General features: G+C 41.1%; 1 protein-coding gene across 3 annotated transcripts in view; it reads right to left on the bottom strand.

Annotated features, from left to right (window-relative positions):
* The window catches only part of brp (bruchpilot), a 57,747-nt gene that overhangs the window by 6,678 nt on the left and 33,270 nt on the right, over positions 1 to 17,799 (bottom strand). Inside the window, exons 5-21 of one of the 3 annotated variants that reach the window (XM_043429456.1) lie at positions 17,378 to 17,389; positions 13,299 to 13,466; positions 12,907 to 13,074; positions 11,880 to 12,143; positions 11,197 to 11,586; positions 9,316 to 9,618; positions 8,843 to 8,995; positions 8,614 to 8,760; positions 8,338 to 8,477; positions 5,614 to 7,837; positions 4,099 to 4,356; positions 3,823 to 4,010; positions 3,675 to 3,732; positions 1,432 to 2,460; positions 1,158 to 1,318; positions 541 to 688; positions 14 to 210 (exon numbers count right to left, since the gene is read on the bottom strand). In XM_043429456.1, the coding sequence (XP_043285391.1) occupies positions 14 to 210; positions 541 to 688; positions 1,158 to 1,318; positions 1,432 to 2,460; positions 3,675 to 3,732; positions 3,823 to 4,010; positions 4,099 to 4,356; positions 5,614 to 7,837; positions 8,338 to 8,477; positions 8,614 to 8,760; positions 8,843 to 8,995; positions 9,316 to 9,618; positions 11,197 to 11,586; positions 11,880 to 12,143; positions 12,907 to 13,074; positions 13,299 to 13,466; positions 17,378 to 17,389 (6,008 nt within the window). Of the gene's footprint in view, positions 1 to 13; positions 211 to 540; positions 689 to 1,157; positions 1,319 to 1,431; positions 2,461 to 2,592; positions 3,288 to 3,674; positions 3,733 to 3,822; positions 4,011 to 4,098; positions 4,357 to 5,613; positions 7,838 to 8,337; positions 8,478 to 8,613; positions 8,761 to 8,842; positions 8,996 to 9,315; positions 9,619 to 11,196; positions 11,587 to 11,879; positions 12,144 to 12,906; positions 13,075 to 13,298; positions 13,467 to 17,377; positions 17,390 to 17,799 lie in introns of those variants that run through there. The other 2 variants (XM_043429454.1, XM_043429455.1) reach the window with 2 other exon arrangements.

Here is a 17,799-nt window from a genome sequence, read left to right as displayed (position 1 = left end):
TTCGTTTATTTACCCCTCGTTATCGGTGTGCCCATTCGTACGATCCTGCTTTCCGTCTCTCTCAGTCTCAGTTTTCATTTCACACACATTGTCGAGATCGTAATCTTCGTCCATTGCCAAAGGAGGTTCCAATATTTTAGTCAACATACCGGTCGAAATCGTGCAACTCGAATCGTCAGACTCTTCCGATTGTTCGATGCTCTGTTTGTCCTAATTCGATCAACCGAACGGTACGAATTATCAAATGCAAACGAAAACAAATTAATCCAACGTCGTTCAGCCCTTCAGTTGCACTCTGGTGCAAAGCCTCACCAAAAATCATCCATTTTTCGTAATTTTCTGTCGTTGCGAAACATCCTTTAAAAAAATTTTATAAAAAATCATCTTCGACTGATTTCCATTGAGCTGATGAAACCGAAAAAACTGGCCTTTTAAAACGAGTGTGTAACGAAAGGGCTGAAACTAATGAGTTTTTTTTTTCCATTGAAACTCAGCTTTTCTAAAATTTTCTAAAATGTTTATTTATTCAAGATTCAGTACCTCCTGTTTGAGTTTCTCAAGAAGTCGTCGTTTGTCTCCGCGCAACTTGTCAGCCTGCTCGATTTGGGTGGACGTTTTCAGGCCAGAAAGTTCCAGGAGAGCCAAATGAGCATCTTTCTCAGAGAGCGCAGCCCTCAAAGCTTCACGCCTATAGATTCGCATTGATTTATCGAATGTTAAGGAAAATCTCATTCTATCATACGTGAACGGAGAAAACGCATTCGTTTTGTATAGAGCGAGGAACGTATTATTTTTCAAGAATTTTCAAAGCGTTTAACCACCGATTACAAAGAGTAGATATTTTTTGAATTTTCCTATTTTTCGTCCCTTGAATTCTGAACAGCTTTACGTAGATAGCAAAAAGTGATGCACGTGAAAACTTCATTTCGTTTTGTTTTCGAGTGTTACTCATCGTGCCAGGCTAGCACTTACCGATAAGTGGAAATGCATTGTAAATCACAAATTTTCACTGTCAGCAGAGAAAATTTTATGATAAGTACCCAGTAATATTACTAGTATACTTTACTTTAGAATTTTCGGTCTCGTTTTCTCCGTGTGCACATTAAAATGAAAGCTTTTGAATGGTCTGTAACGAGTAAAGAGAAAAATCGACTCACTTAATTTGACGAAGATCTCTCAACTGGGATCGTTTCTCGTTTACCAATCTGTCGAGTTTTTTTTCTGATTTTTGCAGCTGGGACAAGAGGGGACGACACGTTTGACATTTGAGGGCACACGCTGTTTGCATCGAGGCGATTCTTTGCTCGAGTTTCGCCACCTGATAAAGGTAAACAAATGAGTCCAGTAGTTTATGACCGAGGAGATGAATTTTTGGATTTTTTAAGCTCAACGAAACATGAAGCCTCGACAGATTTCGAGGCGAAAACTTACACGATCGAGAGCTTTTTTTTTGGCGATTAATACTCTCTTGAGCTTGTTTTCTGATTCGCTGGTTATGAGGACACTGCCGCGAAGTGCTTCCGCCAACTCCTCATTTTTCTCTCGTTCTTCTTTCAACTGATCTTCGTACTGTTTTTCCACAGCTTCTTTGTGCTTTACCAGTTTGACCAAATCATCAATTTGTTCGAGATCGATTCTCTCGCTGAAGGCACGTTCCAACGAATCGATTTCTCCTTCGAGCATGTTAACTTTTTCGTCTCTCACGCGAATTTCCTCTTTGAGCACGTCGATGTCCTCGGCCTCGTAAGCGGCGATTTCGCTCGCCATTTTCATCATTTCTTTTCGTAACTCGCCCACGCGTTCTCTGCTCTCGTTCAATTCGATTTGGCAACTAGTCAGCTTTTCATCCTTCTCGAAAATCTTTTTTTCCAGCTCGACAATTTTATCAGTTTTCTCGACAATGTCTTTCTCCTTGGACTCCAAAGAAATGAGATCGTCGCTCGATTTCCCAGCAGGAATCTTTTCCCCGGCTTTCAACTCCTCGATTATTTTTTCCAATTGTTCCATATTTTTTTCGCGTTCGCGTAATTTCATTTTGAGATCGTCGACGTCGTGACTTTTCACATAATCCTCAAGATTCGTCACCATTTCTTCGAGCTCGATAATCCGTTCCTTTTCAATAACAATCTCGTCGTTTCTCTCGATCCAATTTTCCAATTCGCCGATGCGCCGATTGCGATCGTCCAATTCTTTCTTCAGTGTATGAAGATCGCGAACGTCCGGATTCTCCTTGAGGAAGTCCTCGAATTCCGATATCGTGAACTCGAGATCGCGTATGCGAGAGTTTTTATTTTCAACGATAATTCTCAGTTCCCGAATGCCTTCGGTGTCGGAATGATTTTGTAGAAAGTTCTCGAGAGAGGCGACCTCGTATTCGAGCTCCAAAATCCTAGCGGCGTCCTTAACGCGTTGCTCGCCGATCGCCCCGCCAGCAATTTCGTTTTCTCTTTCCTCTTCGTTCTTCGTTTTCGTCCGATAGACAATTGAGTCGAATGATCAAATTGCCAGGGATAACGGTGCGAGGGTATCGGACAAACGTAAAATAAAGTAAAAAACCTTTCAATAGAAATTCCTTTTCGATTATAACGAGGATATTTTTCAATGGGAATTTTAATAAACTCGAAGATTAAGCGCGTTTTTACATCGAGGCCAAATAATTTAGAGTTTCTTTTGTGTTTATCGCGTTGATAGTTTCATTTTTTAGCCAGACTTTTTGGTTAATCGTTCGTTCGACTTCCGGTACTGATAAATACACGAAGTGCATGCTATGTGTTTATATTTACGTGTATATACATGTGAGTATGTATTAATCGCACCGTCTCTCGTTAATAACATGTGATTTAGTGAATTATTTATATGCATATTTTCATTTTTATTGTTGCAGTTTGGGTTTTTCCTCTCGTCGTGTATTTTCGTCCCCATATTACATTGTTTGTCATTCCGACTATAACTATTGCGTCGTTCTTTTATTCGATAATTTTTAATCGTTATTATCGTCACTATATATATATATATTTTATATTTTTCTTCATTTTCGTCTTTAATAATACGTTAACAATGGTCGCAGCACGTTCACGTGAAGTATTTCATTTATAATAATGCATTAAATCGCAAGTTTCGCGCTCGAAATTCCGGGGCGCGATCTTTCTTTCTCTCTATATTATTTCTTCGTTCCGCAAATTGTACTCAAAAATGAATCAGGAGCGGCAGTTCGACGAAGCAATTTCAAAAAAATGATTATTGAACGGTTTTTAGAAGAATGACTTTAAGAAACCGGCCGGTCCCGCCTGTCGATTTTCAATGAGTGATTTAACAATGAAAAGAAAAATATTAATGCGAGGGAGGCAAGGGAACGAAGGGAATATTTTTGGGGTCGAGAGAGTTTCGAGTTTACGTCGTGTTTCGTGTAATTTGACGAGTTCCAGGATGAGCGTGGAAAGTTAAGAGAATACAAAGTTGTTAGTAACGTTCACAAAAATGTGATTTTTTGAAAGTCATTTATCGATCGTCAAGAAATTCGACAAATTTATTCCGTTTCATTCGTAAATTATTTTCTACTTTTATCATTTCTGTAATCGGTGAATCATTTTCGGAGTTATTTCATCGAATTTCGTGACAAAAGTCATTTCAGTTACGAAAAGGGTGGTGGGGCTTTCCATTTGATAAAAACTGACCTCTTGCTGCTGTGCAGTCGTGGCTTGTTTCAGCTTGGCTTGTGCGGCTTTGAGTGCACTGAAAAAGTACGATTACTCGTCGACATTTGTTTTTATTTTTATCGAGTTTAATAACTGAAAATTTTACAATATAAAAGCCTCTACTCACTCCGATAATTCTCGTATTTGTTTTTCTTTCGAATTTTGTTCTTCTTGTGACATTTGTACGAGATGCAGCAGCCTCTCGGTTTCCGCTGCACTACGTCCCGACTCTTCTCTCGCCTTTTCCAATTCCTTTTCCGCCGTCTCCAAAGATTTTTGCATTTCGGCGAGCCGCTTGTCCGGCGAGCCGCCACTCTGCAACGATTCCATCAATTTCATCACACATTTTACGAGAAAACTTGGACGCGAATCATCGACGCGAAAGAGAAAAGCGACCAATTACCCTTTGCAATTGTTGTTCGAGCTGATCCATTTTTGCTTTGCGCTTTTTCAGTTCCTGATCGAGTCCCTGAAGCTGCCTCTCCTTTTCCTCGACATTTTTTAAACGGTTCTCCGACATCCTGGCTTTTTCTTCGACGTGTTTTCTCTGCTCTTCGAGCTGACGTCTCTGATCATCCAGTTGTTTACGCTCCTGACTAGTGTCGGCGCCAGCTTTCGCTCCGCCAGCTTGGAGTTTCTTGTTCGCTTCGTGAAGATCGACCTGACAATAGCAAATGTCGATTAATCGCAAATTTCTAGTCAATTCTCCGTCGGTGTACCGCTCGACTATTAAAAATCATTAAATTTCGACTTAAACAAATAATAATCAACTCGAAGCCAATGAAATTGAACAATTTCACTTTTCAGCCAAACATAATTCGTTCACACAAACAATAATCGTTATAACTATGATGTACAAAGGTTCAAATAATTATCCAAATAAACACCGCACGCTTATCAGTATCGCTAATTAATATGCATACAAACACTCGCATACGCGCATGTCCACCGAAAAACGATGTTTATGAGCATAATTAAAACTAATTATTTATGTACAAAAGTGCGATAAAACACAAATATCTCTTCGTACGTCGTTTGACAAAATTCGTCGTGAAATTACATTTCATCAGTTAAATAATCGAATAATAAAAAGAACTTAAAATAAAAATAATGAGAAGCCCTTAAAAGGGACAAATTTATTTTTTAATATACTTATTTCGCAAAAAACCTGAAGAAATCGAACGTATTCGAGTGAAAAAATGAATGAAAATCATGAACATTTGGATATTGAGAAGAAGCCCCAAGTTTGGTGGGATCAAGAATCGATTGCTTCAGGTGCCAACTCTCAACAACAATGAATACAACAAACGTAAATAATAATATAAAGAATAATAAATGGAGGAATGAATAAGTGCGCAGGGATTTCGAGAACATCGTAGCTTTCGTTCGCAGACACGACGCTGGAGACGCAGGTGTGTGTGTGTGGTCGAACGGTCGACGAGAATTCGAAGCTTTTATGCGTGTCTCTTGATCGGAAGAAAAGAAAAAGTATGGTCGTATACGATCGGCGAAGAGTGGTTCGTTAGAAATAGAGCGAAAGAAAAAGTGAACGGTAATGAAAAATGGTGCAGGCGTGAGTGCAAACGTGATGATTAAATATTTTGCGTGATCGTGCTCTTTCTACAGTCTCGCAGTCACACATATTGATAGTATGAAGACACGTGCGCGCACGTATTCATACGCATGATGTGTGCATGCTTTTACGCTTATTATGATCTGCGGTTCGTTCTTTGGAAGAGCTCTCAAAAGCACACAATAAGAAGCCAGGCGATTAGAGAAGTGGTAGGTGATATATTTATACGTATATATATATATTTGTTGAAAATGTGGTCAAGAGCATCGTCGTTTGGACGGCAGAAACGTAAGCTCCGTAAATCGTTCGTATGTCTGTTGTTTTGTTTATTGAATCGCGCCTAACCTGATTTTTCTCAAGTTCCTGGCAGAGCATCTCGAGCTGTGCCTGAAATCGTTCGCGCTCCACAGTGGCCTGTTTGATTTCTTCTCTGGCGCGTTCCAAATCCTTGCGGAGTTTGGCGGCCTCGGGACCGCCGTTAGCTCCTTGTTGCTGCTGTTGTTGGTGCGCTTGTTGCTGGCTCTGCTGGAGCAGAGTCTGCATCTGTTGTATCTGCTGTTGCTGGGCGTGCAATTGTCTCTCCGAAGCTTGAATCCTCTTTTGCAAGTCGGCGGCATTCCTCTCGGCGTTGTCAGCTCGCTGTTTTTCCGTCTCGCACAATTTTCGCCACTGTTCCATCTGCTGCTCGCTGCCCGGGGCCCCTTGACTCGCTTGCTGCAGCTGTTTCTGCAGCTCCTGTATCCTCTTCTCGGCCTGCTCCGCTCTCTGGCGTTCTTTCGTCTGCTGCTGCGTCAGCGTTTGCACCTGCTGCGTCAATCTGTGCACCTCGCGCAGCTGCGCCTCCATCGCTTCTTTGGCAGCTCTGTCCGGCGTTTGTGCGTGAGCTCTTTGCTGCTGCAGTTGCTGCAGACGTCTGACCTCCTCTCGCTGTCTCTCCAACTCGGCCTCGCTCGTGTTCAATTCCTGCTGGAAGTTCATCAGCATGTCCTGCGATTTTTCCAGCTGGATCACCAGCTGATCTCTCTCGACTTGCAGTTGCTTGGCTTCCGCCTCGAGTTTCTCCTTCAGTTTTTCTATCTTCTCCGAGTGCTTCTCACGGTTCTCTAGAATCGCGGCCATCTTGTCCCGCTCCCGTTGAGCCAGCTGCAAATCGTGCTGGATTCTCAACATTTCTTCGTTACCCGCGATCTGCTGTTGCTGCGTTTGTTGCGACCGGCGTAACTCCTGACGGAGATTATCTCTCTCCTCTCGCAGCATGGCCATCTCGTTCGCTATTCGCTCGATCTCTTTCTTCGTTAATTCCGAAGTTTCCTGGAGTTTGGCTATCGTCAATTGGGATTTTTCCAACTCTTTGGCCAGACGTCCGGCTTCGAGTTCGACCTGGTCCCGCGCTACTATGGCTTTGTCGAGGCTCGCGCGCAGCCTCTCCACTTCTATGCTCGCGCTCTCCGATCTCGTCTTGCCCTCGGTCTGCATCAATCTTTCCAAACGCACGATTTCGACGCGGAGCTTCTCGTTGTCGGCCTCCAACGCGTCGGCTTTCGTCTTAAGCTTGTCGTGCCTGTCCCGGATCTTCTCAGCTTCGATCCTCGCTCGCTCGATCTCCGAGCGGTTTCTTTCCTGATTCGAGTTCGCCTTGCCAGCCTCCTCGCGAGCACGCTCCAGCTGCAGTTGGCTCTCGTGCAACTTCGCCTCCAACTCGGCGCACATCGACTGGCTCCTCTTGAGATCGGCATCTCGCAGATCCAAACGCTCTCTGACCTTGTCCAATTCCTGTTGCAGCCTACTACCCTCGCTCTGCCATTTTTCCTGCTCGTACTGGTATTTACCTCTGACACCCTCGGCACGCTCGAGGTCAGCGCGCAATCGCGACGCGTCCTGCTCCGCTTTTCTCGCTCTCTCCAGCTCCGCAAGCGCCTTGTCCAAACGGTCGCGCAATCTTTCCACGTCCAATTTCGCCCGCTCGTGCTCCTCCTTCTGACGCTCTTGATTCTCTTGATACTTTCCAAACCGCGCCGCGTACCGCTCGCACTCTTCCCTCGCGCTCTCGGCCTCCGCTCGCAAACGCTCCGCCTCTCCTTGGGCCTTGCGCACTTCCGCCTGCTGCCGATCGTGCTTCTCGTACATTTTCTCGATCTCCATCTGCATGCGCGTCAACTCCTCCTGCGATTTCTCCGTCGCTCCTTGCGACTTGTTCAACTGCGAGTGCGCTCGCTCCAGCTCGAAACCGAGCCTCTCGTTGTCCGCGGCCAACTTTTCGCGCTCGTTCTGCAAACGCCGCAACTCGATTTGCGACTTCTCGTATCTCTCGCGAACCATCTCCAAATCTACGCTCAAACGGTCCAAATCCTCTTTCGACTTCTCCTCGTTCTCTTTCGTACGACCCAACTGCAACGCAGCACGGTCGTACATCTCCTGAACTCGGGCCAATTCCTCCTGCGCCTTTCGCGACTCCTCCCGACTCTTCGTCGCCAGCATCTGCTGCTTCTCCACTTCCAGCTCCAAACGATCTTTCTCCGCTTCCATCACCTCGATACGGTTTTGCAGTCGATACACCTCGCTCTGTGCCCTGTTGACCAATTTTCTTTTTATTACATTTTCTTTAAACCTTCGATTCAAAAATATACCAAATTATTTTATCCTTTTGACATTAAGCCAAATCTGTCCAGTTTTTCGCCACTTTTTCCATCCGGGAATCCTGGAAATGCGCCTTTTTCAACCTTGACATTAAGGGGGCTTGATAAATCATGCCTCACGTACTCTTCCGATGCTATTTTTATGATTGAGGGACAATTCGGTATTTCCTCCGAAGCTAATGAAGAAAGTAACACAATCTTTTTTGATCGGAAAATTCGAAAGTCCGCAAAAGGGCAAATAATTTATTCAACCGAACGTCACTCTCAAAGGAATTTGGATTCAATGCACCACTTCGAGATTTTGATTGAGTTTTAGCTTTCTCGAAAAATGCTGCGTTTTACTCAATAATCACCATCAGAAAGCTTGATGAAAAGAAACGAAAAAATGGTGCTTCCCTTTCTCAAATATTTCAAAGCACCGAAGTTAACTGACCTGTCGTACTTGGCCAACATTTTTTCAAACTCTTTGCTCGTATTTTCTCGCTCCTCGTGAGCTTTCGACAGCGAATACTGGGCTTTATCCAATTTTTCCTTGAGTATTTCCATTTCTGTGAGGGCGTCGTCGCGTTCCAACTGAAAATATGAATTGCAACGAGTTTTTGAAGCCTCGAAAAATCATCATTTTTTGTTAAATGTGGACTCAAAGAATTATCGCGTCGTTTTGATGACAGAATTTGGACATGTAAACGTATTTTTTTGCACAGCTCACGGTTAACTTTTGGTGGGAATTGTGCGCTTTTTCCCATCGTTCCTTCACCAGATCCAGCTCTGACAGAATGTTCTCCTTGTCACGCTGGAGCTTAACGATTTCTTCCTGAAAACTGTCTCGTTCCTTCTGTAGTCGTTGCATAATAATCTGACGAATGAACGAGCGAACGTTACTCCAATATCCAATCACACGAATTGTACACTCTTCATTTTATTATTCGATCATTTACCTGAGCCTTTTCGTATTTGTCTTGCAGTCTGTCAACTTCCAGCTGAATGGCTTCTCTCTCTTTTTGTATTCTCGTCGATTGTCCCAATGCTTTGTCCAATTGACTCTGAAGATTCTCGAAGTCGTAATTCTGCTTCTCTTTCTCCATTTGCATCTGTAACAATGACAATTAGTTTGAACAACATTCGTAACAAGAAAAACTTGAGAAAACGTCTGTTCACTGCTGCCCTCTTTTCCGATCGACTTTACCCTCAATCTTGCCCAAACAAAGTTTGAAAAACCTTTGAAAATACATTTTGCAAACTCGTCTGCAGTGAGAAGAAATCGTATTTTTGGCTTGCTTTTCAAACGTTTTTTTCACTCGACAGAATCTGTCAAATTTTAACCAAATTAACCGCTCAATTGTCCACCATTGTGCTGGACTCGATGATCGAGTGACGCATTCGTCAGGATGGATTTCTGCTGGAAACTCACTCGTCTAACTTCGGCCTGAGATTTTTCGAGTCTCTCTTGCAGCTTATCGGCCTCGCTCTGCGTCTTGTCGAGAACATTTTGGAGACGATCCTGTTGAAGTTGTGCCTTGCCGAGCGTGGCCTGTGTTCTCTCGAGTTCCTCTTGAGCCTTTTCAAGTTCACCAACAGCTTTGTCCCTCTCGGAATGTAATCTCGCAACCGAAGACTGAGCCCGGTCGTATTCGTCCCTCAGACTCTCCTGTTCGCCCTGAGCGTTCTCCAATCGAGCTTTCAGTCTGTAGACCTCACCTTGGCTCTTCTCAACCTGCGTCAATTAACCACCAAAATTCATGGGTCATTTTGGTTTTTTTTTTTTTTTTTTTCGACATTCGTAACGAAGAGGTGCTCGAAATACATCGGAATTTGGCAGAAGCGGGGAAACTTTCCTATTTGGCTTGAGAGCAAAGAGTGAGATAAAAATATAGTTCGAAAATGTAAATATTCGTAAGGGAAGGTTGAAAAATTCGTAGAAATTCTATCGTTTAATTAATCAACTGAACAAACGAACTGTAACTCTGAGTTACTACCATTTTTCAAGCTCATTACTGTGATCCAGACAACTCTGCATGCTCTTGAGACTCGTATTTGTCGACATTTTAAAAAAAAATGATAAAACTACTGTTAGCTAAGCGAATGAGAATGTTGACAAACGGTTTGTCCCACTGCAGTTGAAGTTCAGCCGTTCAACTGCACCCCCAAATTCAATGCTCGTTTTTACATTCACGTTTCTCCAGCTCGATTCTTCCAGTTTGAACGAACCACGAGTGGGATCCAAACTTAAAAGTGCGAATTCGCACCAGAGTGCAGCTGAAGGATCGAAACTTTCTGTACAGAGGAACTGAAAATTCTGGCCTGGTTCAAAGTGATGCAACAATAGTAACCGAGGGTTGAAAACTCATTTTGGAGCATCCGAATTCGTGATCGAAAATACTCCATTTATTCTCGTCATAATTCAACGAATTTTTTGACCCCTCATAATTGATAAGGTAATTAAAAATTGAGGCTTCATTGAACTGACCTTGTGCCAGTAACCCCCGGCCTGACCTGTCTCGACCTTCGAAGATAATTTAAACACGTGTAAGATTTTATCGTCCCGTTCAGTCGAGCATTTTTCATCGCAGCAGGCGATAATTAGTTCGATTTTTCACCAAGGAATTTACAAAAATATCATTGCATTAGAATTCATTGTATGAAAAAATACTTTTTTCCTTCCTCGTCAGTCTTTCGTTTCTTGTTTTTTTTTTTTTTTTTTTTTTTTCACTAATTGTACTTTCATTTTTTAATCTATCTCATCACTTTGTTTTTACGAAGATCGTGTACAAGGTGTGTGTATGTACAATAATGTGTACGCGGTGATGATCGAACCTGCAACAAATCTCTGTCAGCTCGTCTATCTTTTAGCTCGCGTTTCCTGTCAATCGTCCAATCACAGCTGTCAAAGCTCGCTTCTGCTCTCTTTTCCTTTTCACTTTCCATGTAATATTAATTTATAGCTTTTTTCTACACTCGTAGCCTAACTATTTCATGTCTGTTTTCAACAAAGAATCACAAATTTCTACAAAAAAATATCAAAAAGCAGTCACAGTTCAATTGAGGCTATTTCGATTGGAAAAAGCATCAGCCAATTCGATGTCAATGTAACTGTAAGTTGGTCAGTTGTAAATTTATTGAAAAATAGCTCAAAATAATTGTGACTGAAAACTCGAGTATTTGTTTCCTCGAAGGCTGTTTCTATTCTTTATTTTTGGAATATTGAAATTTGGGATTGAGGAAAAACAAAATGGTACTGAGAGTTGAAACAGTTTGAAGGGAAAATGGCCAGAATGGTAAGTAAAATAATGACCTTTTCTTGCAGAGCAGCAGCCTCGGCTCTGGCTCTTTCGTTGTCGGCCTGAGTTACCCTCAGCTCGGCCTGAGCGCGCCTGAGCTCCTGAGCAGCTTTTTCAGCTCGCTCCTGAATCCTGTCGAGCTCCTGCGACGAGTTGAGGGTACTTCGGCCGAAGGTTGTTTGCGACTTTTCGAGGTCGTGTCGGAGCCTCTCGTTCTCCAATTCCAGACGACTCAATCTTTGCTTAGCAGCTTCCCAATCCGACCCACTTCGTCCAACTTCCGATGCTGCCTTGTCCAACTCGGCTTTGCTTTTTCCGAGCTCTGATTGAGACGTTTCTAATTTTGCCTCGAGACGGTCTTTCTCGGCTTGTGCTCTCTCCAGTCGTGCGCCCAATTTTTCAACCTGTAAAAGTGATTTTCAATTAACATCAGGGACTGAAGGTTCGATTCGTTTGATTTACTTCGACAAGCATTTCTGTCGAATACGAAGAACGAAATTACTGATTTTTTTCATCCCTCGTTATTCTACTGATTCATCAAATTCTTGAATGCAGTGTCACACAACTCGATTGCCACGAATCTCATTTGTTTTTGCGAAAATCTTTTAGAAACAACATTTTCACTGATATTCGTTAAGAGATGGTGCACGATTTCAAACTTTTATGTCCTGCACGCGTCATTTTTTTCACAGTTTACCTCCGATTCCAGGGCGTGGATCTTCATTTTGTACTCGGCGAGTTCTCTCTCATGGAGCTCGCGTTCCTCCTGCTTGTCCTGCTCGGCACGATCTCTCTGTTCTCGTAACTGGGCCATTTGTTTTTCCTTATCGCCAATGGCTTCCTCGAGGGTGCTTAAGGCTCCCTCGCTGCTGCAGTGATGAGCCTGCATAGCGGTCAGACGTGCTCGTGCCATATCAACCTGATTGTCCTTTTCCTTCAGCAGATCCTCCAGATTTTCGATCTGTTCCAGTTTAAATTTCCGTTATTTTTCCAAATAAACCACCATTATCTTTCTCAGTTTGCCAAACTTTCGTCCGAATAATAGAAACGAGAAAAAGTACTGAATTTTTTGAGCTCTCATAAACCAAATAAAATGTGCAAACTTACGTTCAATTGGCCAAGTAAACAAAACACCGAACCAGCAAATAACAAACGATCTAAATCGATTCTCGTTGCGAAGAAACTTCTAGAAATTTCGACGACTCGATCAAACCTCGCAATAAATGATAAAATTTACAAAAATACTACGACCAGTGAGACTTAAGAGTACAAACGCGAATTACAAATAATAATGTAATTCTACAGCTAAAAATAAAAATTTGCCCTCGTTACAGTGAATATTTCATAACTTAAATATGAACGAAGACTAAAGAGACACGAATAACATAGGAAACAGGACGAGGATCAAGTGCAGAGTTTTAAGGAACGATTTAAGGATAACTTTTATTGCTGCCGTTCCCATTACAAGACAAATTTACATGGAATTAACAAAAATATGAATTTTTGACATTTCGACGTGTAGGACAAAATTATAAAACTACGGGGGGAATCACGGTTTACGAAACATTCATACACTCATACAAAATACGTAAGAAAATTAATTTTTCATAAGAACTAATCTTAATCAAATAAAAAAGCATTAAAAAAACTCAATTTTCGAAGCTCGTCTTTCCAATAGCTTTTTTCAAATTACTCAAAAAGTAACGAAAAAAAAATTCACTCACCTTCCGTTGCAGAACGTTGATTTTCCTGTCCTTAATGTCCATGTGGTCTTTGAGCTCTGTAAGCTCGGTGTTCATGCGATTACGTTCCTGCTGAGCCTGCAATACCGCCTGTGTCTTCTTCTCGATCAGCCTGTTCTTCTCCTCGAGCCTCTGTCGCATTTCTTCGACCTGTAATAATCTCGTTAATAGAAAATCCTCTCACATTTCGTGTCTATTCTTTTTGAAGATGTGTCGGAACAAAGTAGACTTGAAGAGATGTTTTAGCTCAACTAATTTGTATTTAAAACAATTCGAAGAACTTGATAAAATGCAAAAAATATTGAATGATTTTTTCGTTTCCACGAAACTGGAGGAAACTGGGGAAAAGTAGGACGATCGATAAAGTGACGTACGTCAACTTGCAACATGTTGTAATGCTCCTCTTTGGCGCAAAGTGATTCCTTAAGAACGGCGATGTGTCTTTGGTAATCCTGATGTTGTTCCTCGAGGGTTTTCATTTTAGCTGACATTCCGAGTAGTTCCTGGTCCCGTCGTTGTACCTCAGTTCGGAGTTCGTCCAGCTGCGAAAAGATTCGTCGTCCACGAAGACGAAGGATAAGTGTCTTCGTTCGGCTCGCGGGGGTCACAGCCAGCAAACGCCTCTCGTCGTTCTCGCGCCGTGACGCGTGATTTTTTGCTTTCTTTGCTTTTTCGATTTGTTTATCTCGATTATTGTGGAAACCGATCGATCTGCGAGGATCGTTTCTCTTTCGAGGGGCTCGGGAAGGACAGAAGAAGCGGCCACGATTGGACTTTCAATTCTGCCGATTCTCCCCTTAATCCCACCTCTCGTCCGAGTATGAAGATTCCACATTTTCCTTCCTCCTTTTTATTTCAAAATCTCCCTCATTTTTCAAGCTACTACTCTTGTTACCTTTTTTATTCCCTTTTTTCTTCACTAGCAATACTCCACCCTCACGCATACACATAAAATACTGCATATTTACGTAATACAGTAATATCACATACCGATACTGCTACGCATGCTTTTTTATTTCGAGATCTCTACCGCACTCGAACCCTCGAGAAGCCTTATCAAGTTTCGAGTGTTCGGCTCATCATTGAAGCCAATAATCACCGCGTTTTCTCGGCCCCGTGGTCGGTAAAAACTGCGTTTATTTTCAGGAGAATTTTGATATTTCATTAGGGGTTCAATTCTGACAAAATAAATTCGTTAAATTTCAAAATTTTCATCAACTTTTGGAGCAGACATTTTTTCGTTAAATAATGGAGTGAAATTTATGCCAGCGTTCATCCAAGTGGCGCTTCTTCCGAGTTCAATTCCTTTTTATTGTTTGAAGAAAAATTGTTTTCATTGAGGACTCGAGTGAGATAGGCGTCTCGAAATTGTTGGATCGATCGATGCTTTTAAATGAAATTTAGCATCTGCTTGTAACTACGATGATTGATTTTCTAATGATTGAGTTCATAAAAATATGTTTTATTCGAGATGATTGAGAATTTCAAGTCAAATATCAGAGACGAGTTCTTACGATTTTACTTCATAGCGATTCAGGGAGGAAGAAAACATTTTTGAGATCGTCGTACTCGGACAGAGCTCGCGACATGCAAATGGCAGACCATCGAAACGAACAATGTCAATAGTTAATGTGTACGTAAGAGTGACAGTTGAAAAAAAAAACTAAAACAAAAACAACAAAAATATTGAAGTAGCCAAATTTTTCACTCTGTAACTTGTTGCTAGTTTTTCAAAATATTTTTTATATACACATGAATCAATGAATATTCATATGCACGTAGGGCATTTCGAGTCCTTTTTACATTTCCAAAAATTCGTGCCCTTAATTCCCGTCAATTATATTCTTGCTTTCCCACTTGGAAACTTATTTCAGGATTCTTCAGTGCCAATTTTTCGGCCATCGTGAGCAGCTGAAATTTTCGCCTCGTTCGCCCTCTCAAATTCTGTTTCTACTGTACTTTCGATTGAGAAAAAGTCGAATCTCGAAAATGAATATTAAAGCCTGTTAATTCTCGAAAAAAAAATGAAAATGAACAATCGATAACGAGGTTTTGATAAATATTTGAAGTCTCGACATATTTCCCAACCGCGGAAGTACATCGAAGAAAGAATTTAGAAGCAAAAAAATAGTAAAATCAAAAAATTCTGAAGATTTCGAGCCTCCGCACATTTCGTAACTGAGAAAAACATGAAAAATATTACGGGAATAAATAGCACGAATATTTGAAAATGTAAAAGCGACATGAAATGCGCCATTAAATTGAAAATGATCTCGTTTTTTATGTTAAATATCGTCGTTTTTTTAATTCGTGGATCGTTTGTTGCATTGAGCTCTGTGAGAGCATGTTATATTGAAAATAATGATAAGAACAACATATAGAATCTACTTCGTTTCTCTCGTCTACTTTGGTGTAACGGCGCGTGAGTTTTTCGTCACGTGACATATCGATGAGAATGTTTATATTTCGGTAAATAAAATATTTCAGATCGATCCGGGATATTTGAAGAATTTGGACCGATTTTTAAGGTATTCCCAGCCGATATAACCGTAACGAAAAAAAGCAGATACGTGTGGCACTAGATCAGTCTAGCTAATGGCTAAACGATTGGCTCTTGGCATCGATACTGACCGAGAACAATAACAAAAGATTGTTCCAAAAATCGAGATTTCAAATGTGATATTAAAGCCGAAAAAAATCATCGACGCAACCGTAAAATAAGTTGAGTCGGCAGTCGCGTTCAAATAACTCTCGATTTTTGTCCTCATTTTTTCATCGTTATCCGTCAATTTTAATGTCAACAACGCATATTCAGATCAACGAGATCATCCAAGATGAAACGAGGTGTTTTGACGAGGGGTGCGTATGGAGATTGTAATGTGATGATCTACGCGAGAGTCGTCGAACGAGATGAATATATCTGAATTTGCTTTCCATGATTTTTAAAGCTCCGATAAATAATAATATCTATACGTTTATTTAAACCACTAGAACGATTGATGAGTCGCGATGGCGGTAGCTCTAGTTTTCGCAAAACAAATCAGGCCTCTGAATGGTTGTTTTTGATGATGGTTTGACGTTGATTTTATAGTGATGATTATATCTATTCGTGTATACATTCACATATTGCTGGTAATTCAGCATCATTTCAGTATGAAATTATCTGAAATTGTTAAATTTATGGAAAAATCACTTTTCTCGGTGATCGTATATCAAAATCCTTTTGTGTGTCGTTTTTTTCCACTCTCTCGAACGTGTTCGAATCATACGAAAATGATTGGTGGTTTGCCTACAAATATATGAATGTATATTTGAAAAATTTGAAAGCACTATACATACGTTTGAAAACCTGTATGTGAAACTGCTCTTTCTACATCATACATATATAGATTGCTCCATTTCCAATTTTCCGATCGTGCCTATGCGCCTGAATAATGCGGGGATCGACGTGATTGAAAAATGGGAAATGAAAAGAGATCGCGTCAATCGAGTGATTGAGAAATCCAAGATACTCTAGGCGATCGGTTATCTACGTGTACGATTTATCTTGATTTTTTACGATGGGGGTGATCGGGGAGGCGAGAAACAAAAGGCAGTAATAACGACGGATGTTGACGAACAAATTTTGAAAAATTTCTTCTCAATCGATAAGCAACAATTGTGTCATTCAAGTCATTCGATTCGTAATTATGATCGTAAAGATCGTCCATTACGAAACGCTTTTCCTTATTTTTCATACGAAAATAAAGCTTCATGGAAGAATAATGGTGGAAAAATAATTGCCAGATGCATATGCGATGATTCGTAACACGAGCGATGCTTTTTCACATGTCATAAGACAACTACGAGATTATAACATCGAAATTTGCTTTTATCGTAATATATATGCATCTCTTTTTTAATGCATACATCTAGAAAAAAACCGAGACTAAATGAGACCTTGGGCCGGAATGAGACACGAAAAAATGGCAGGCGAACCAAGCTAATTGACAGAGATTTTAACGCAGAATGACAAAAACCTTTTCATCTCAGTGTTAAATATTCGTTTGTTCAATTTTAATACTCCCGACGCTGAATTATTGGATTCTAGAAAAACTATATTGAGTTGGCTGTTAAAAGTTAGAAAAAACTTTCGAGAATCATTTAGTTATTGAGTTATACAAAACAATTCTTTCTTTTGCGAATCGTGTCTCCATTTGCCGGTATTTCCCATCACGCCCCGGTCTTTTTCTCGTATACATTCAATCGTTTGATACTTGAATGATTATATCGAATATTATATATGATATATTAGTATTTGTATAATAATTACGATAACCCAGATACTACGGAAGAAGAGGGAAGGCCTTGGTTTATAGCAAACGCAGAAGTGATCATAAACGAAGGAGAATGGAGAGATGGTGTGGAGAGTTGGATGTGCTTCTCGGTTCGACGGGTGTTTTCATATCCTTACCTCCTCAGAAAGCTAAAATATTCGGGCATCATATTTAATATGCTCTGCGTCAACATCAGCCACCGATCAATTCCTTCGGTCGCAATAATATCTTCGGTTACCAATACACGTGAGCACATTTTTTTCCACGAAATTTTCACAATTTTCAACTCGGAGGAAACAACTCGTTTATGCTTACCGAAGAAATTTGCGATCGGGGACCGTCGCTTTTTCCTTTCATAACTTATCTAACTTACAGCAAGAAGTACTATCTCGTATAAATAGCGTTCGCGGTTTCTGCATTTGTTTTATATCATCAGTTGTTTATATTTTGCAATTGCCAGCGAATACGGCGGAAAGAGAGTCGTGGCTGGTTTGGCCGGACGGCTCTGTTCAATCTTCCCTGCTGAATTAATAGTCTTGGGACTAGAATCTTGACACTT

Source organism: Venturia canescens, chromosome 9, assembly GCF_019457755.1.
Source record: "Venturia canescens isolate UGA chromosome 9, ASM1945775v1, whole genome shotgun sequence".
NCBI classification, from domain to species: Eukaryota; Metazoa; Arthropoda; class Insecta; order Hymenoptera; family Ichneumonidae; genus Venturia; species Venturia canescens.
This window is presented reverse-complemented; position numbering and strand designations above follow the sequence as displayed.